This window comes from Eriocheir sinensis, chromosome 17, assembly GCF_024679095.1.
Source record: "Eriocheir sinensis breed Jianghai 21 chromosome 17, ASM2467909v1, whole genome shotgun sequence".
NCBI lineage: Eukaryota > Metazoa > Arthropoda > Malacostraca > Decapoda > Varunidae > Eriocheir > Eriocheir sinensis.
In genome coordinates this window covers 4,604,902-4,622,940 of record NC_066525.1, presented here as the reverse complement: position 1 = coordinate 4,622,940, position 18,039 = coordinate 4,604,902, and the positions used below count along the sequence as shown (strand labels likewise).

The following is an 18,039-nucleotide window of genomic DNA, read 5'->3' as shown; positions in this document are numbered from 1 at the left end:
TACTTTTGTCTATTAATTATGGGAGCGGTGAGTAGCAGACTTTTTTTTTCTCTGTACTCTCTTTGTTGCCCTAGCTTGAGCTGTCTCCTTTGCTGTATAATAAAAATAAAAATAAATCATCTGCCACCATCCTTTTCTATTTGCAAACTTGAATTCATTATCCCAGTTTTCTCACATTCATCCCCACTGCAGCAACATCCTCTCAGCATCATGGTTTTCTTATCCATTATAGTGATTTTAAGTATTAATCTTCCCATATCTCATAATTAATTAGGCGTACATAGCAGGCATCTATAGTCTTGTTCCTTGTGTTATGAAAAGGTCTGTGTGATCGATGGAGGCAAAAAGAAACGCAGCTTTTACGCATGAGATTTAGGGTCATATTCTTAAACATTTTGCCGACCAAGCACACACATTTGACGAGGATTTCATAGGAGTTGTGGGCCTTTCCACGGGTACTTTTATGACCCTGGTGGTAGTCTGATCCTGCTTCTGTATCATGAATGTAAGGAAACACTCATGAGAACCTGATCAATCTCCTTCTCGTCCTTTAGAAATACTTGATGTGAGAGTCGGAAGCATTTAAGAATACCGATCTTAGTCCAAGATGTTCAAATTTACATCCAGACACAGTTACAGTGAAAAACTCTTGCATTCGTTATATGATACGATGGGTAGCATATTAATTCAGCGGCTACATACCTTTATCTCACATATATTGGGTAGTTGAAGAAGTGTTTGCCTTTTAGTAACTCATCTTCATTTGGTGTGTCTTCTTAAATTTAATTCCAGTTCCTTCTCTTCAAGACCATTCATTGCCACAGGACTCCTCTGGTCATATAACAAAGTAGCACTCATAGTAGGCCTTTTTTCTGTTTTTGTTGCCTGTCATTAACTGCTTCCATTGCTGTGAAAAAATAAAAATAAATAGTTGAATGGTTCATGGTCATAATCCAGACCCCCAACATCTTTTATTTTTCATACCTGTCTTGGTTATTGAGGGGACACTGTTTGGGCCGATATATTTTTTTTTATTTTCATTTGCCATTTCGTGGATCTCAATACTACTGTCACTACTACTACTATGACTACTACTACTACTACTTCTACTTCTACTACTACTACTACTACTACTATTTGGCAGTTCCCCTTATATTTATTGTTCAGCTTATTTTCTGCTTGTCATGTAAGTATCGCACCTTTTCCAGGGCATCCGTGATAATGAAGTGGTAGATAATGCCAGTCACAGGTCAGCACTCATGACTACCTGGAATTCTGAAGTATTACCACAAAGAAGTTCTGCACTTACTAGTTAGATGCAGAAAAAGGAAGTAAAGAAACACTTGGTCGGTATATGTACATATGTATATATATATAGATATGTATATATATATGTATTCTTAAGAAGTAAAAATTGAGAGTCCCTGATCATAGAATATAGAGGCAAAAGTTCACTCATTAAGGTCACCAATACTGGGAAGAAGATGTACTCCTATGTAACAACAATGGTCACTCCTTTACTCTTGGACTACTTTATACTCTGACACTGCTGTATGTACCTAAACCGAAGGTCTCCAGGAAAAATAGTACAGGCTCAAGTACAACATGTGCTGACGTACTGGGAAGATAGACATTGTACAGACATGATCAGGTGAGTGGGATGGGATGATGTCCATGAAAAATATACAGGTAATGGTGATGAGGGCGTATGGGAACACACTGCACGGACCAGGGAAGCCGACAGACTTACGGAAAGCTTGTAACTCAACACACAATGAAGTTTATATCAAATACACACTAGATAAAGAGTCTGGGCAGATGGTTAGTTTTGGTGGACATCAACCTAGTAAGAATCATTATTTTTCAGGTATGACGCTATTGTAACAGAGTTGTGGCTTGGGGCAGTGGCTGTGTGTGGCTGAGGGAGGTGGCGGCGGTGGAGGGCGGCGCGGGCCGCTGGGGCAACACAAGACTCCCTAATAAGAGTGCAGGATGAGGGTGATCCAGGTATACAATCTAACTAGTTCAAGAAGCTCAGTAAGAAACTACAAATAGAATTCTTCAGTAACTTGCTCATAGCTAACATTTGGTACTGAATTAAATTTCAGTTCACATGTTTAACAACTGACAATTTTACAATACCCTTTATATATATATATATATATATATATATATATATATATATATATATATATATATATATATATATATATATATATATATATATATATATATATATATATATATATATATATATATATATATATATATATATATATATATATATATATATATATATATATATATTCAAAATGGACTATAATATAAAAGAATATATGAAAGAACAAAATGTTGGGTATTCTGTAACATACATGATGAAGGTTTGAGCTCACTATATAGCTAGAGTGGGCTGTTCAACATGTTATCACCGGGTAATACTATCACAATTGCGGCCGTGTGGCCCACAGGACTCACACGGCTCAGTCACGCGTGCTCTTCAGGTGTCAGCCAATATTGTCAACATCTCAGGCAGCTGGCCTTTATTGCTCAGTATTCTAATCATATTAGTCATTGTTGCTTCTTGTTACAGTGTATGCCAATCATGATTTAGATCATCCTATGAAGTGTTTCTTGCAAACTGCCCTCATGTAAGTTTGTATATATATATATATATATATATATATATATATATATATATATATATATATATATATATATATATATATATATATATATATATATATATATATATATATATATATATATATATATATCCTTACAATCCAATATCCTTATTTCAAATCCATTAAATCTACATTATGCACCATTGCAAATCGTGTGTTTCTATTAGCACATTTTGGCCACAACACTAATGGACTTGTCTTACCCTAATCTTATCTTGTGCTAAGCATCTACAGACCAGGAGAAGGAGAAAGACAACAACTCAGTTAGTACAGCATGTGAAGAGGAAAGAATAACCCAAAAACAAGACAAACACTACTTGCTGAAAACCAAAGCATGCACTAACAGGTGATCCGCTCAACACAAACACGAGTATCCATGAACTTTGGGCTCTTGTTCAACCCTTAATGTGTGGATGTTGAGGCGTTAATCCCTTCATGCCGAGGAGGTTTGTGAAGTGTGTCACTGTTGCAAGATGCTACGAAGGTTTAGATTTACTCTTGTCTTATACTTGGTAAATTAATACCACTAGATGATAAGAAAACCAAGTTGGCCTCATTGTTAAATGTTGTATCAATTTCAACTGTGTTACTGTGCCATTTCCTTAATAATGATCAAGGGTTTCATTACTTATATATTTTGTAACAATGGAATCATTGGTGATGTGGTACAGCACATTAGATTTTAATATAAACCCCATAATGAATGTAGCAGTGGCCTGTGAGGTTGCAATGAACAATACTTATAAAAGAGTGTAACATGGCACAAACTAAACACACAGAGAGAAAGAAAGGATCTAAAACACTGAAACTGTCTCAGGGAAGGACATCAGAGCAGTTAATCTTAAAAGAAACATTAAATCACTAAAACTAATAGTTGAAATTGCATGCAAAACATTAGGTTTGCTAAATTAATGTCCAGTACTGCCTCCAACAGCTTGCACTATAATACTGAATGCATAGAAAGACTTTGGAAAATAAGAGAAAACTGGATTTTGGTAACCTTAGGTGACAAACTATCTATGAATCATGAATGTACCAAGTTGAGCAATGGAAGACACAGAGGGACTTCCTACTGTAGAACTGAATTTCACAACATAAAATTCAGGCAATGAAATAACACAGAAAGCGCCTCATTACCAGCACTGTCATTGTGGGCGGCACAACAGCAGGTGGGAGGGAAGCTGCAAGCAACACATTAGATCCTTGCTTTAGCTGTTTGCCAATTGAAGTGAAATTTATCCTTCCTTTTTTACTACTTTCCCTAACCCCTATGGACCAACAAGGATAGTTTAATCATAGTAGTGTATGTGGAAATCTTATAATACCAATACTTAGCCTATGGAGAGCATACAACAGCTTACAAATAAGCAACTGTTACTTTAGAATCTCCTTCCTTAGTCGTCACAGTAACTCTTGTTCTTCCAATATACACAAATAAACTTTGGTTTCTCCAAAACAATATTACTTATGATTACGTAGAAACTACTCTTCTACATGTAGCTACAATTATCTGGTCCTGCAGATTTAGACTTTTACCAAGGCATTCATGGTAATTCAATTCATTCAAATATTCTCAATCACTAACAACATTTATATCAAATTATGACAAATTTTCTAAGGATCACAAAGTCTTCAGTAAATAACACTTTCTCTTCAACAAGTTTTACCAACCTCCTTTTGGTTTTCAGCGCAAGCTTTTGGATTAGTTTGGATTAGTGGATTTCTGCAAGTATCGCATAACAGCCCAAACCAACGCAGACACGTACACACACCCAAAGTGTTAGTAGACTGTAATTTCCTGCCTTCAAGTCTTCAAACATTGGAATTTTTGACCACCGGAATTTGGATCAATGCACTTTTATTGGCTTTAGATGTATATAAAAATTGCTGGTAAAATAGTTGAACAATACAGGATTCAATGCAGCATTTCACTTAAATAAGATATAACAATGATATCAAATACCATCTCCAGCCTATTTGATAAAACCTATACACAATTTAGTTTGCCATCATGTAGGTACTATAGTTTCTAGTCTATCAGTAGATCTGGTAAGAGTTGCTCCCATTTCCTAACGTGATGAACAGAGTCTTCATGAACGCTTCCTCACAACAACACACCCACTCCTCTATGATAACTGTCTATTTGATTCTAAGTTCAAACAGCACTTTAAACAGCAATTTAAAAACAAGCTCGACCGTCACTTCCTTGAACTAAATATTAACTAGAGTTGAAATGCAATGTTTTGGAGCCATCTGATTAATGAAGAATCACTTAGGTTTAAGGACCACCTAGTCTGGACCATGGGGTCTGTGTGGTCTGATTTTCTATGTAAATTTCTGTAAACAAGCAAGATCAACTTATCCTTTTTTGGCTGAAGAGTGAAGGTTTAGTAGGAAAAAAAGGTTCAGTATTAAAGTTTAAGAGCCACCAAGAAGGCTAGGCTTGTCCTGTCACAGCAGACTCTCACGGCTACAACTCACTACAGCCCTTCATGGAGAGAATGGGAAATAATTGATGTAACAAACTGAAATATGTGTTATAAAAAAATCCTACCTAACCAGTGTCCTATCAACTATTTATATGTTTCACTTTAAGTGCTACCTAATATTGTTTAGTTTTCTTTCTCATTTGTAGATTGTCGTAACTACCCCTCATTACGGAAGAGAACAACTGCTCTCTTCTCAAAAGGTGCCTTTCTTAAACAGGAGGCTCATTCACGCGCACACATACACACACGTACGGACACACAGTCACACACATGCATGCACAAAAACCAGCAGGAATATAATAGCAAATCCATCACACAAGCATTGCCGTGGGAGAGCAATGCATTCATCCAGTCAGTGTATTAAGCTGGCTCTTCAGGAAACTTGTGTTCCTGTACATTTGGGCTTCAAACAGTCTGAGTCCATATCTTTAATTTTTTGTATAACTATTGGGATGTTACTGCTGTTACTGATATTGACGAGTACCTTCAAAACTACTGTATTGTCAGCAATCAAAATGCATGATTTTCTAATTTAGATTTTCCAGTGAGTATCTCGTAATCATAATTTTGAATAATCACAGCAAAAATCTTTAAAATTATGAAAATTTGTTTTCTTATGACATTAAAGTATTTCAATAAAAAAAGCAGAAGTCATGTTGTTGCTGTAAATTCCAGGATATATAAAAAAGATGCCATGTTGCAAGTCTCCTTGGCAGTGTGTGTCAAGTGTTCAGGGCATTACAAAGAAGCAGCAAAGATGTTCAGTGTGAAGGTTTGTTCCCGATCACCTCATCCTCAGATCCTCAGTATTTCTGTCCAATCACTCATGCTACAGCCTAGTGAGGACAGAACTAACTGTGACAGACCTGTTGAGGGAGGCCTGACACTGCTGCACCGACGCCTAATGTGCAGCGCAGCAAAGCCTGGCACGCGACAGACATTTTTGCAAAGATTGGCGTGACATGAGTGATGCATGAGAAATATTCACAAACAGAGCAAAAAAGATAACTCGCACAGTAATAAAGAGTAACAAAGCTGAATCACTATGAATTTGTTGACACCTCACTGACCAGTCACCAAAAATTTACTAAAGCCCTGTGAGAGTAAGAAATAACAATTTATACACTTGAATGTTCAATTTGGAAAACAAGTTCTGTTTCATCAACCAATAACCAAACAGTCAGGAAAAGCCTCACCAGTAATCAAATGGGTTGGATTGCTTCTTTACAACACCACACAGGCTGCTGCACCGTCATATGACAAGACTAAACAAACATGACCGCTGCAGACTCCCTTCAACTTAGCCCGATGCTCAGGACACACTGCAACATCACACTAGTCATCAGTTATTTGTTGAGGTGTGATGACGCCCATAAAAAATAATACAATCTTTACCGAGAAAAAACAATGTTGCAAGAAGAGTGTGGTGCAAAAACTGAGGCTATGGTTCAATCTGAAGTGATGGGAGGGTAGTGGTGGTGGTGGTGGATGGGATGATCAGAGTAATTTAATGTTGCTGCCTAAACATGAGTTATATATTGAGGAAGGGAGGGAGGGAAGATGCTGACAGTGGGTGGCTTTGAAGGGAGACTATCAGGGTATATTCACTAATTCTTATGCACCATTGTAATACACACTCACACCAGAAACAAGATCACACCTTGGAAAACCGAGCGGTGTTGCAAAACTAACTATCACCAAAGAAAATATTACTAACATTTTTCTTTTGACTAGTTTACTTTTTAACCCCGACTCAACTGTTCCAAGAGTAATTATGACACAAGGACTGGTGGAGGCGGTGCAAGGGAATCAGCCAACATGCCCTGTCAACACTTCACTGAGAGGCGAGTGCACCTGACGGGAGGTTGAGGGCATCTGGAGTGGTGAGGTCCCAGGCTTGTGGATGAAGGAGGTGCTGGTGCCAAGACTTATCTCATTTACTATTATATTGCTTACATTCAAGGAGAGACACACGCATCTCTACTTGAACTGAGATGGAATGTAAATATGCCTCCTGGTCTAAGACACTTTTTCAATCTATAGGTCATTTTTTTCTATAAAAGGATCACAACAATAAACTTTTAGTAACCTCACTTTAAATACTTTCCATATCTGGGGATTAAGTATATTTCTGTACATATTTAGTAATTCTATTATTACTTGTTGATATTGCTAATCACAGCTCTGCCATTTATTACAACTATAAAACACAGTTCTATAAACTTCACCCTATATACAGTTGTCATATTAATACTTTCTGTAATTATGTAATTCATATGACACTATTTTTACAGTGATGATGATTTACAGAGTGTATACAACTTTCGCGTATCGTTCAAAAAGGAGATACTGAAGAGGAAACGACTCAGTGTACGCAGGATGACGACGTGCCGCTGACTGTTTGAAGGGAAGGACAAGCCTCTTCTCCCTCAGCACACACCAACGCGGGTCACCAACGCATGGCAGCCAACACACTGTCTTCGTGCGTCAAGCCAGAACACTCTACAAAGTCTCATATAAAAGATAGTTCACTTCATACACAGGAATCGGTTATGCATATTTGGCAGCACTTTCATGATAGGGTGTTGTGTGGCACAAAGGGTCGTGCGTGTAGTTAGTAAGTACATGTATGATGAGCAGACTGATATTTTGGCATTCACTAGTTTGGATGGCACAATATCCCTAACTATAGTCAGCTCCCTACTAACATGGCATTCACCGTCACTAGGACTTTGGCCCTGAATGGCGAGACCTATTTCTTCCTCGGATATAACACCTCTGCCCACTAGATTTCTGCACCTTCGACCTTGGCATACTGTCCCCGAGCTGTAGGCCGATGGTTGGAGGGGTGAATGGCTTACCCTTGTCAGAGGACGCCTGGCCTGAGTCCTGCTGGGAGTGGTGCGGTTGGGAAATTTCAAAACTGAAAGGCCATCTGGGACCTCTATCCAAACTGTACTGCTTCTCCTCTGCCCTACTGGACATGAGTTGACTCCCTTCAGCTTTCCAGTGCTGAATGGGTCTTTGATGAGTTAGAGGTTCCTTTCTGAGTTCGCCTAATGAACTATATGGCTTGGCAGGGTCGGCTAGTTCACCGACAGAGGAGTGTTGAGCTGGCAATGGGGCTGAGAGTGTGGTGGGTGAAGACTGTGAAGACTGGGAATGGTCGGTGGAGTTTGATGAAGACTTCAAGAGATGAGGAGGATGGCCATGGCTTACTACATCTACTGGTGCGCCATTGTTCGAGGAAGACAAAGGAGGTGACGTACATGAAGAATGGGGTGAGACGGTGGCAGACAGCCCGGACATCCCTTCACTCCCCGGCGATGAGTCTAGGGAGGGCACCTCAGGGATTCCACCTTCCAGGGTAAAGGAGTCACTGCTTGAGGCTAGGGTGGGGTCGTCATCCTCGTCATTATTATCAGCAAACACGTGTGGTGGGGGAGGCAGCACATGGGGCAGGGGACTGTAGACCTGCGTGTTGTCCTGAGCCGTGGAGGGCCCGGAGTTGGACGTTGCTACAGGGGAAGGTCCGGCCGATGACAGATGAGACGCAATGGAGACGTCCTCACTCGAACACACCGAGCAGGAGGTTGAGTCCATGTCCAAGTGTCCAGTGAGCTCCGGCACGTGTTCAAAGCTGGCCATGAGCGTTTGTGTGAGTGAGTCATCAAAGCTCACCTTCCACCCTCCCCCCTCACTCACGTCCCTTTGGTTGCTCCACTGTGACTGACGTAACGCTCTTCTCGTGAGTGGACTGCTCTGGCCTTGAAGCAGCGGAGAATTTGGCGTCGGCGTTATGCTGTCACCGGCGCTGAGATCATCCTCTCCTTCAATACTCTCAGCCAACGGTGCTTCACTCGCCCCCTTCCTGCTGCTCTTCTCCTCCTTTTCCTTCACCTTCGCCTTCTCCTCAGATACAGTGGGCTTGCTGCACCTCGGCCTGGCGCCTCCAGAGTCAGGACTTGGTGGCTGCTGCTTCAGGTCTGTGATGGAGACTTTATTCACTGGTTCATCCGGTGAGGGTCGCTTCAGATTAGGGTTGTACATGTCCGTCTCGTGGGAGAAAGATGGCCTGTTGGGGCCTGACGCCTCCCCCTCAGCCTCCAGACCCTTGCCGTTGATGTTGATCCTTGGAATGTTGAGGGATGTCTCCACCCTGATGTCTGGCAGGCCCGTGGTGGCTGGAGAAGCTGTGACACAAAGCAGTATTGTAATGCTAGTATATAATTAAGGATGAAAAAATAGAACCTAGGAAGCAAAAAGCAGTTTAAGTATTGTAAGTAATTATAACATGTAATGCCAGTATTTAATTAAAGACGGAAAAATAGAAATTAGGAAGCAAAAAGCACTTATAATTATTTACAATACTTGAACTACTTTTTGCCTCCTAATTTCTACTTTTCCGTCCTTAATTAAATACTGGCATTACAGTATGAGTGATCTGTGTCTCCTATCCCAATCAACATCATTCATTAGTACTATGAAGGAACCAGAAGACGTAAGGAACATTCAATAAAGGACAGTAACAGTAATTTGTCTCCTATCCCAATCAACATTATTCGCTAGTATTATGAAGTTAATAGAAGATGTAAGGAAAGATCAATATAGGACAGAGTAGGTAGCAATGCTGAAAACTCATTTGTATTACTTATAAATAAACTCACCAGCATTATTTCACCACTAATATAAAGTAACTATAGTCTGTTCACTTAAGTCCGACCCAAGCTGACAACAGAAACCTAAGCATGTTTTTAAGCTGAGTGCTGATTGGGTACTGCTATGGCTTCCAAGTTCTCTTTTACCTCTGTTTGTGTTTATCTCACGCAATGCTTTCTGCTAATCTGCACTGTGCCTACGAACACGCTAAGGTTTGTGTTGTCAGATTGGGTCAGACTTAAGTGAACAGACTATAGCAGATGAAAGAAAAGATTAACCCAGTAGCTGCAGGGGTCATGTTTCTTATGTTAGGTTAGGTTAGGTTAAAGGCCCCTCTTAAGTAAAATAATGAGAAAGAATCATCACTCACGGAAACCATTTCATAATATATATCAACGCATGTGTGATCAGTTTATGCATCATCTATTTTATGAGGTTTATATCATGGCAGAAATTTGGCCCATCGCTGGTACACGGTAAAGCCACAAATTTGGCCCATCGCTGGTACACGGTAAAGCCACAAATTTGGCCCGTCGCTGCTACCGGGTTAATAATGAACAGGAGTAGGTAGTGTTGATATAAACCTGAGGTGGTGTAACTGAAGAATAAGTGTGGAGATTAGTAGACTGTTCAGTATTTATTGTGATCTTTGAGAGTGGCCATAAACAAAAGAAAAACACATACACAAATATATTCCGCTTAAGCCTCTTTGAAATATAAGAGGGAAAGGAGAACAGGGAAAATGATAATATTGCAAAGGTTCAATAATCCGACACTCACTATTTTCTCTGGATGGCTGCTCCAAAATTTCCCTCTGGCCTCGGAAGGTGAAGTTCGAGGGCAGAGACGACATTTTATTGAGTGGTTTGTGGAAGTACTTGCTGCTGTTGAACTTTGCCTTGACCGTCTCGTTCACGTCCTGTAAATCATAGTAATTCATTGAGCCATTCCAGTCTTTTCATAGTAAAGTTCTTCCAGTCATTTCACGGTAAATAAATGCCACTTCAGTCATTTCACAGCAAGTTAGTAAGTCATTTTAACAGTAATTTGCTAAGTCATTTCACAGCGTTCTTGATAATCTGTAAAATAATATGTAATTAACCCGTCCGCTGCGATTGTCACGGATTTCGCCTTCACTGGTAGCCTGGTAACACATACTTCCAGGTCTTTCTCTGCCTCTGTGGTGGTCAGTGGAGTGTTTCTCATCCATGTGGTATTGGTATGCTGGATTTCCTCTCCCAAGGTGCATGACTTTGCATTTTTCTTCACTGAATTGTAGCAGCCACTTTTTGTTCCAGTCCTGCAGCTTGGTGATGTCTTCTTGTAGGAAGTCCACATCCAAGGGGTTGAGTGAGTGGCTATTCTATTCAATGTCCACTAGGTGTAAATCTATCTAGCTTATCATTATTTTCTTACCTTTGTTGTTTTCTGGGCTAGCTTTTGGTTGGCAATGTTTTCCTGCATCTCTGCCATCTCCTCCTCTTCTTGGGCCAGCTGCCTTTCAATCTCCACCTCGAAGTCATACTCATCCTCCATCTGAAGGACAGGGAGGAGTCAGCAAGGGAAGGAAGGGGTGAAGGGTACGAGTGAGGCGGTGAGGTGCGGCAAGCCTACACCCACCCTGCCTCACCCTGATGGTGTGCAAGAGGCAATGCCATGACACTGCTTCTGGTAAAGAGAGGTATGATTGCCAATTTTGTGCACACCATTCCAATTAGTTCTCATATCAGGAGAGAAATCTGGAAAATTCAGCTGCAGAATAAAAAAAATGATCTTTGCCAAAATAAGTTATCAGTCTTTATTTTGACTGTAGTTCATTTTCATGCCTCAGCTAGAATTATCCAGTTAGTTTTTCTCTAATACAGGTAACCTTCTAATTGGCAGGGCAGCCATAAACTGGCAAACACACCCTGCCCCAGAGAGTGGTGGGCCTCTGGTGTGTGCTGGTATTTCATGACACAAGCCATACATATAATGTACACAGCCAGAGGCAACAACTCCCAGTGATAACAGACCCGAAGATCAAACTCATGAACAAGAGCAAGAGACACAGTTGTTGAGACTGGTTGTTAGGTAAATATACAGAGCACATGACTGATCTGTGTTCTGGTGGTCATGGGTCAGGGCAAGGCTCAGGTTGCCTGTGACTGTGCAAACAACTCTTGGCGACTACTCTTTGCATAGCATTCCAGTTTGGCTAAAACATGGATGTGTGTATTCATGGTGTAAAATTACTTTGCAGTGCAAACTATAATTTTGTTGTATGTCAATAATGATTTACTGAAAATGTGAAGTGAAAATTTATAATGATTAAATAAAAAAGATCCTACATATAGCAATGTATCATATCTGACATCAGTCAGGAAATTGAATTTATCAGGACCTAAAATTGCCTGTATTTTGATACAACTAACAATGAAAATTTGAAGAGCCATATATGTATCCAGAGACAAGAATGTATGTACACAAAAACATGAGAGGATATTCTTTGTCTCTGAGTCTCCAGACAGTTTTGGCTCGGCAAGGCAAGGCACTCTGTTCTGTTCACCTCCTCATCACTGCATTCCTTCAAGTCTCCCTACAGAGAAAATCATTACTACTCTCTTCCTCCTACCATCAGGTGGATTCTCAGCCTTTCATAAAATTCAGCTGAGGTGAATGCATGTATCAAGACACTGGGAGTGAAGGAAAGGTGAAACCATTCCTCAGTCCGACTGGATAGTCCCACCACACATCAGTCTTCCAGATGGAATAAAATATATTTACATGCCAATTAGTACAATCCAGATGTATTAATGATTTCATACTCTAAACAAGGTGTGAGGGACAGTCCATGAATCAACATCATAATCCCCACACAAGTCACTGAGGCTCATGTCATTGTCTAACTAATATCATACCAATCAGACAGATTTTGAAACACTGGACTACTACTTACTGGAGAGGCTTACAGTATATGCTGGCAGGAGAGTCAAGTGGTGTATGCTGGGCTAGAGATCTTAAAGGAGATATAATACTCATTGACAGAGCTAGATAAAGAGGTGCGGGGCCCTGGGGCTCAGCATATATGGAGGCCTTTTTTTCTCTTATGAACGTGAAATTTTAAAGATCTAAATTTCCTCTCGGCTTGTGGGGGTTCCTTATTTGTGGGCCCCCAAGGCTGTTGCTCTAATATAGGCCCCCTTGAATCTGTCCCTGTCAAGATATATTTGTACTGAGAAGCAATTTAGGTCCGAAGTGTCAATTGCAAGTTAATACAATATTTCTGAGTCTCCCAAGCAAACCTAGCTGATACACCACAGCACCCTCCTGGGAACACACATTATGCACACTCATGTGGAAAACAACTAAATCCAAACAAAGTAACACATAAATGGTTTAGTAACAAATCATAATGGGTCATCTAATGTGCACAAGGTTGCCAACTCCTTGCTAATGTGCTGCAGTCACCACCACACCCTCCGCGGCAAACAAAGGGAAGAATGGTCTTGGCACAGATGAATGCTCCAGCCACACCTCTGAAGGTTACTCTCTTCAGTGTTGGTTAGTTGGGTATATGGATGGATGGATGGCAAGCAAAGTACTACAGATCGTTTATAAATAAGAAGGAGGATACTTCTATATTGCTTGTGTTTTACGGCGTAGCAGCTTTTCTTGGTTAGACAGTGGACTGATGCTGACAAGGTATGCAGTTGAAATTAATGAAGAGTCATATGAAGCAATCCAAAATCAAAACCATGATGTGTCTGCACTTTACCTAAGAAACTTTGGACAAGCATTGGATAAGCATTACACATACTCAAGTTGAAACTAGACCTAATAAAAATCAAAGGATGAGAATAATAACAATAGCATGTTGTTAATCATATGCCACGTGCAAGTCTTTGGGGAGGAAGGGAGGGAGGGGTGGTGGAGGGAGTGGTGGTATGCGGCGCAGTAGTAAGGCGAGTCGGCAGATCTGTTCTTTACCCTGAGTAGCCGGGCAAACTCCGCTTCCTCTTCCTCCTGAAATCAGAATGTTTGTTCAGTGTCTGGGTGTGTGGTGTGGTGGCAGCACCTGCCCGCCCAAGGCTCAAAGACCTTTGTCTCGTGCACATGCAACCCTCATGCTCTTTACTCTCCACACACGTATACATGTAGTACAGACAAATCTTTACTATCGTACATTATTATCATTGCATAAATGAATGGTCAAAGTGGTCTAAACATGTGTCTCAGGGGTGAATAGGAGAATCTGGCCTACAATATGAGGATAATATATATTTACACAATAAGTTACTGGAAAGTCACTTGCCAGACAACATCCTGGTAAGGTTATACTTTGCCTAAACATGGATGGAGTTCTCTGGTCAGGTAGTTGGTGGCATTATCATCCTATTGGTCTAAATAATGTCCAAACTCAAGAAGACAAGTGTGTTTTGGGGGACACTAAAATGGACACACAAACAATAAAGCTAAATTATAAGAGCCATCCTCAAAGTTGCCAGAAGCATGTGCTTCTCTCCTCCACTTAAGTGCCACTCAGCTTTGAAGAAAATGTAACACCCGTTTCTGGCTAACAGTGATTTAGTGACAAAAATATTAAAAACTCCTGACACCAAAGACAAAATCACTGGTGCCTGAGCAGTGTGCTTATGTGAGATAATTGACTTTTTAAATACCTATCTGATGAGTGAGAAAATATTAAAAGTTTCATGTGGAGCTTTGGAAATTTTCTTGCATTTCTCAAGCTGCATTAATCTCTCAGCAGACACTGAGATCAGCTTTCTTGAAAATAATATTATAATGAATTACCAGGTAATTACTGAATTCCTGAGTAATGATCAATAGTTTCCTGAAAGAGAAAATCAGCATCGTGTTTTCCGACAAACTTAGATCAGCGTTGAGAGAAAGGAATCCTTGACTGTTCCTACAAAGGTCCTGCAGTGTATGTAACAAAAGATGGATATTAGTTAATTTAGTGACTTATGGTGGTGAATATTGGAGATTAGTACAAAGGCAAGAACAATTTATATCTTCAATTATGATTTATTTTTTTGAGGTGATGAAGGGAGTAAAGAGGGAGAGTGTAAAGGTCCATCAGACATGGTGCGCTGATAAATAAATTTCATATAAAGCTTTTGTGCAAGTTTTGTTGAGGTGGTGAGTCAAACCCACATTCCCACACCACAAGGGTCTGCCAGACCTCCTCAGTCTCAAGTGGAGGCTGACATCATGCTAGATTATCACAGAACCAATAATCCAAGTCCTTGTTTAATTCCACTTCATATCTGTTATTACAGCCAAGGTGTTGCTGCTGTTACCTGAGACAGAACACAGACAAAGGAAACATGGAACTCCACAAGTCACACTCTTATGCATTGCTATTCACTCCCAACACTTCATTTGGTAATCACCAGAGACAGGGAGCAGCAGGAGGGACAGCAGGGCAGCGGCAGCACCAATGCTCCGAGGATGGCAAGGCTTTCAGTCTGGAGATACGTACTCTTGTTCTTACTTTATGAGCTCAATAGTGTTGGGAGGGTGTGTCTTGAGGCTCTTCAGGATTCCCATTCCAAGTCAAATAATATTTCAGGCATTTCTTGTTAATAACATTTCTTTCCATATGAATTTTCATTGAGATCAAATATCAGCCTCAACAATCAGTGATGTGATAAAAGTATTATCATTAAAGCTGTAATTCCTTTGACATTTTCTGAAGCTTCATTCTCAGCAGAAAGGTGTCAAGGCTGTGATCTAAATAACTCTTGAATGTAACTAAACATGTTACTGGAGGATTTTTTTCCTGATACTCCAGCAAATTCATGTTCAGAAATATAATTTTTGCAACTCTTTCCTGTTTTTCACAGACACACACACGATTTTAATGTAAAGGCACAATAATTTTTTTTCTAAATTTCCCAGAGTCTGTTTTTCATATATCTCTCTGTTGTTTCTTGAAGGAAAATCCTTCCTCTTTTACTTTCTAAATAAATGAGAATTTATACTCTTAAAAATATTTGACAAAGGTTTCTTTAAGACAGTGAGAACTATTTGTCACTGTGGGAGGTGTGTACGTGTGTGCGCCTGCATGTAATAATTCTGCATTAACTAAATAAGATGTTTTCCAGATACTGGTTGAACCAGGTTTTATAACTGTGTTTCTGCAAAAAATTTGTGTTGCTTTGAGTTGTAGGGAACTGGCAAATCAGCAAACTTCTTGAAAATCTGCTGGATTCTGACATTCTCACACACTTGCTTCACACAGAGTAAGTGCTTTTATTACAGGAAGCTTCTTGTTTGTCTTGATGAGAAATGTTCATGCAAGATTTTGATTCATTTGTATTACTAAGGCTCATATTCATGCCTTCTGCTGATGTGTTCTTGTCTTTCCTTGTCACTGAGTTCTCCTCTCTGTCACTTGTTTGACACGCTGCATTGAAGCAGGTCTCCTTATCAATAACCTTCTCAGGGTACGCCTCCTGCTGCAGACTGTTGTTATCACAGTTGCTCTTCACGTCATCCAACTGTCCAGTGTGCTTGACAGGTGTGTCTTGAAGGCTTCTCTGGCTGCACGAGTCACAGGCATTGCCTTCCACATCAAGATGGAGATGGTCATCACTGCCGAGACACAGCCCATCATCAAGACTGAGGTCATCCTCCTCAGAGGACAAGTCTGAAGAGTCACTACTCTTCTGCTTTGATTTCTTTTTGGTTTCACTTTCATCTGGCTGCTAACATCAGAGAATATGTTAGATTCTAAAGAATAGAGCAGTGGTAAAAATTTAAAAAAATACATTTTATACATTATTTTAGTTAAGCTTATAATAAACTATTTAGAAGCATTTTCATACTTATGTCATGGATTTATCTTTACTGAATAATTTATGCAATAATGACAACCAAAAAAAGTGTAGTAAAACCAAATGGAACTAAGACGTACAATACTCCAACACAGATGGTGCTCAAAACTATGTCTGCAAGAAATAGTGCTGAAGAACATGGGTGTTATTTAAAGGTCATTTACTCTTAGGATATATTTAGATGGAAAGAATTTAACTAAAGTGAGCAAGTGAAGTAATAAACAGAGCTACAGACATTATATTTAGCTTCATGCATTAAGGAGTCAAGGCATGCCGGACATTAGAACCTGAAACTGTGAAGAGATTGATAGACACAGCTCTAGTCTGCCGGATATAGAGTTTACAACAATGAACCCTCGAGGCACTGTCCACTTCCTCCTGCTCAGAGGTAGACAGCTGCAGTCTAGTATAGAGAGAAGGAAAACAGACAAAAGAGAGTTCACGTACCAGTTTGTGACTCTCTTCCAGGTGTTTCATGAGCACAGCCACCACCACGTTCACCAACACAAACTGGGCCATGAGCACAAACACCACGAAGAAGATGGGCGCCACAAAGGGATAGAGGCAGCAGTTCTTGACGCAGTCCGGGTGGGTGTCGCACTTGTCCCGCAGGGTGTCCTGACGCAGAATAAAGTCATCCTTGTAATCTTCTAGGCAGAGTGGTTTATAAAAAAAAATGAGTTCTGCTTCTCCCTTGGAATGAACGCTGGCCTTAGGAATCTCACGAGCAGGTATACTCTTACTTCTGTTTATTGTTTTCACACATCACAAAGCTCTGCAACTCTTATTCTTCTGGTAAAAATTGTTACCATGTAATTTTAGAACCTATGGTAGGATACATACAACCAAATACCATAGTACCTAATCTCTTCCAGGAAAAATATGCCATTCAAAAGAATTTAAACATTATTGTAGAAACTTTATATCTATTCTAATATGCCTTTATCATTGACAATGTTATTTTGAAAGTCAATATTGGCAAGCTCCTACAGTCACTTGGTAAAATTCTCTACATTATAATATGAGATAAATTTCTTTTTCAACATCATGGCACAGGAACCCTGCCAAGGTAATGCTTCATTTCTTGAAATTTTGGTTTTGTTTAAAAGCACTTGAATATGAGTCATGCATGGCCAGCAGCAAACCTTCATGATGCCATTCCAGTTGTCGCCCGTTGCTACTCGGAACAGAGTGAGGAAAGCCATCCCAAAGTTCTTGAAGTGAGCGTGTTCCCCCAGGCCCTGGCACGGGTACTCCTCGTCACACTCTGAAAAGGAGAGAAATAGAAAAAATATACTTGCTGACTCCCTCATAATGTTAGTGGGTAATAAACTGAGTAAATGGCCAATTACACTCCTTGCATCA

At 40.0% G+C, this 18,039-nt stretch overlaps 1 protein-coding gene across 15 annotated transcripts in view; it reads right to left on the bottom strand.

Annotated features, from left to right (window-relative positions):
• Nucleotides 1-7,094: 7,094 nt before the first annotated feature.
• LOC126999808 (voltage-dependent T-type calcium channel subunit alpha-1G-like) overlaps nt 7,095-18,039 on the bottom strand; it is an 86,812-nt gene continuing 75,867 nt past the window's right edge. For 11 of the 15 annotated variants that reach the window (XM_050862791.1, XM_050862788.1, XM_050862797.1 and 8 more), the window contains 6 exons: nt 17,820-17,941; nt 17,122-17,292; nt 13,802-13,837; nt 11,249-11,368; nt 10,613-10,751; nt 7,095-9,366 (listed from right to left, as the gene is read on the bottom strand). In XM_050862791.1, the coding sequence (XP_050718748.1) occupies nt 7,898-9,366; nt 10,613-10,751; nt 11,249-11,368; nt 13,802-13,837; nt 17,122-17,292; nt 17,820-17,941 (2,057 nt within the window). In that variant the 3' untranslated portion in view covers nt 7,095-7,897. Of the gene's footprint in view, nt 9,367-10,612; nt 10,752-11,248; nt 11,369-13,801; nt 13,838-15,228; nt 16,546-17,121; nt 17,293-17,819; nt 17,942-18,039 lie in introns of those variants that run through there. The other 4 variants (XM_050862789.1, XM_050862798.1, XR_007753611.1 and 1 more) reach the window with 3 other exon arrangements.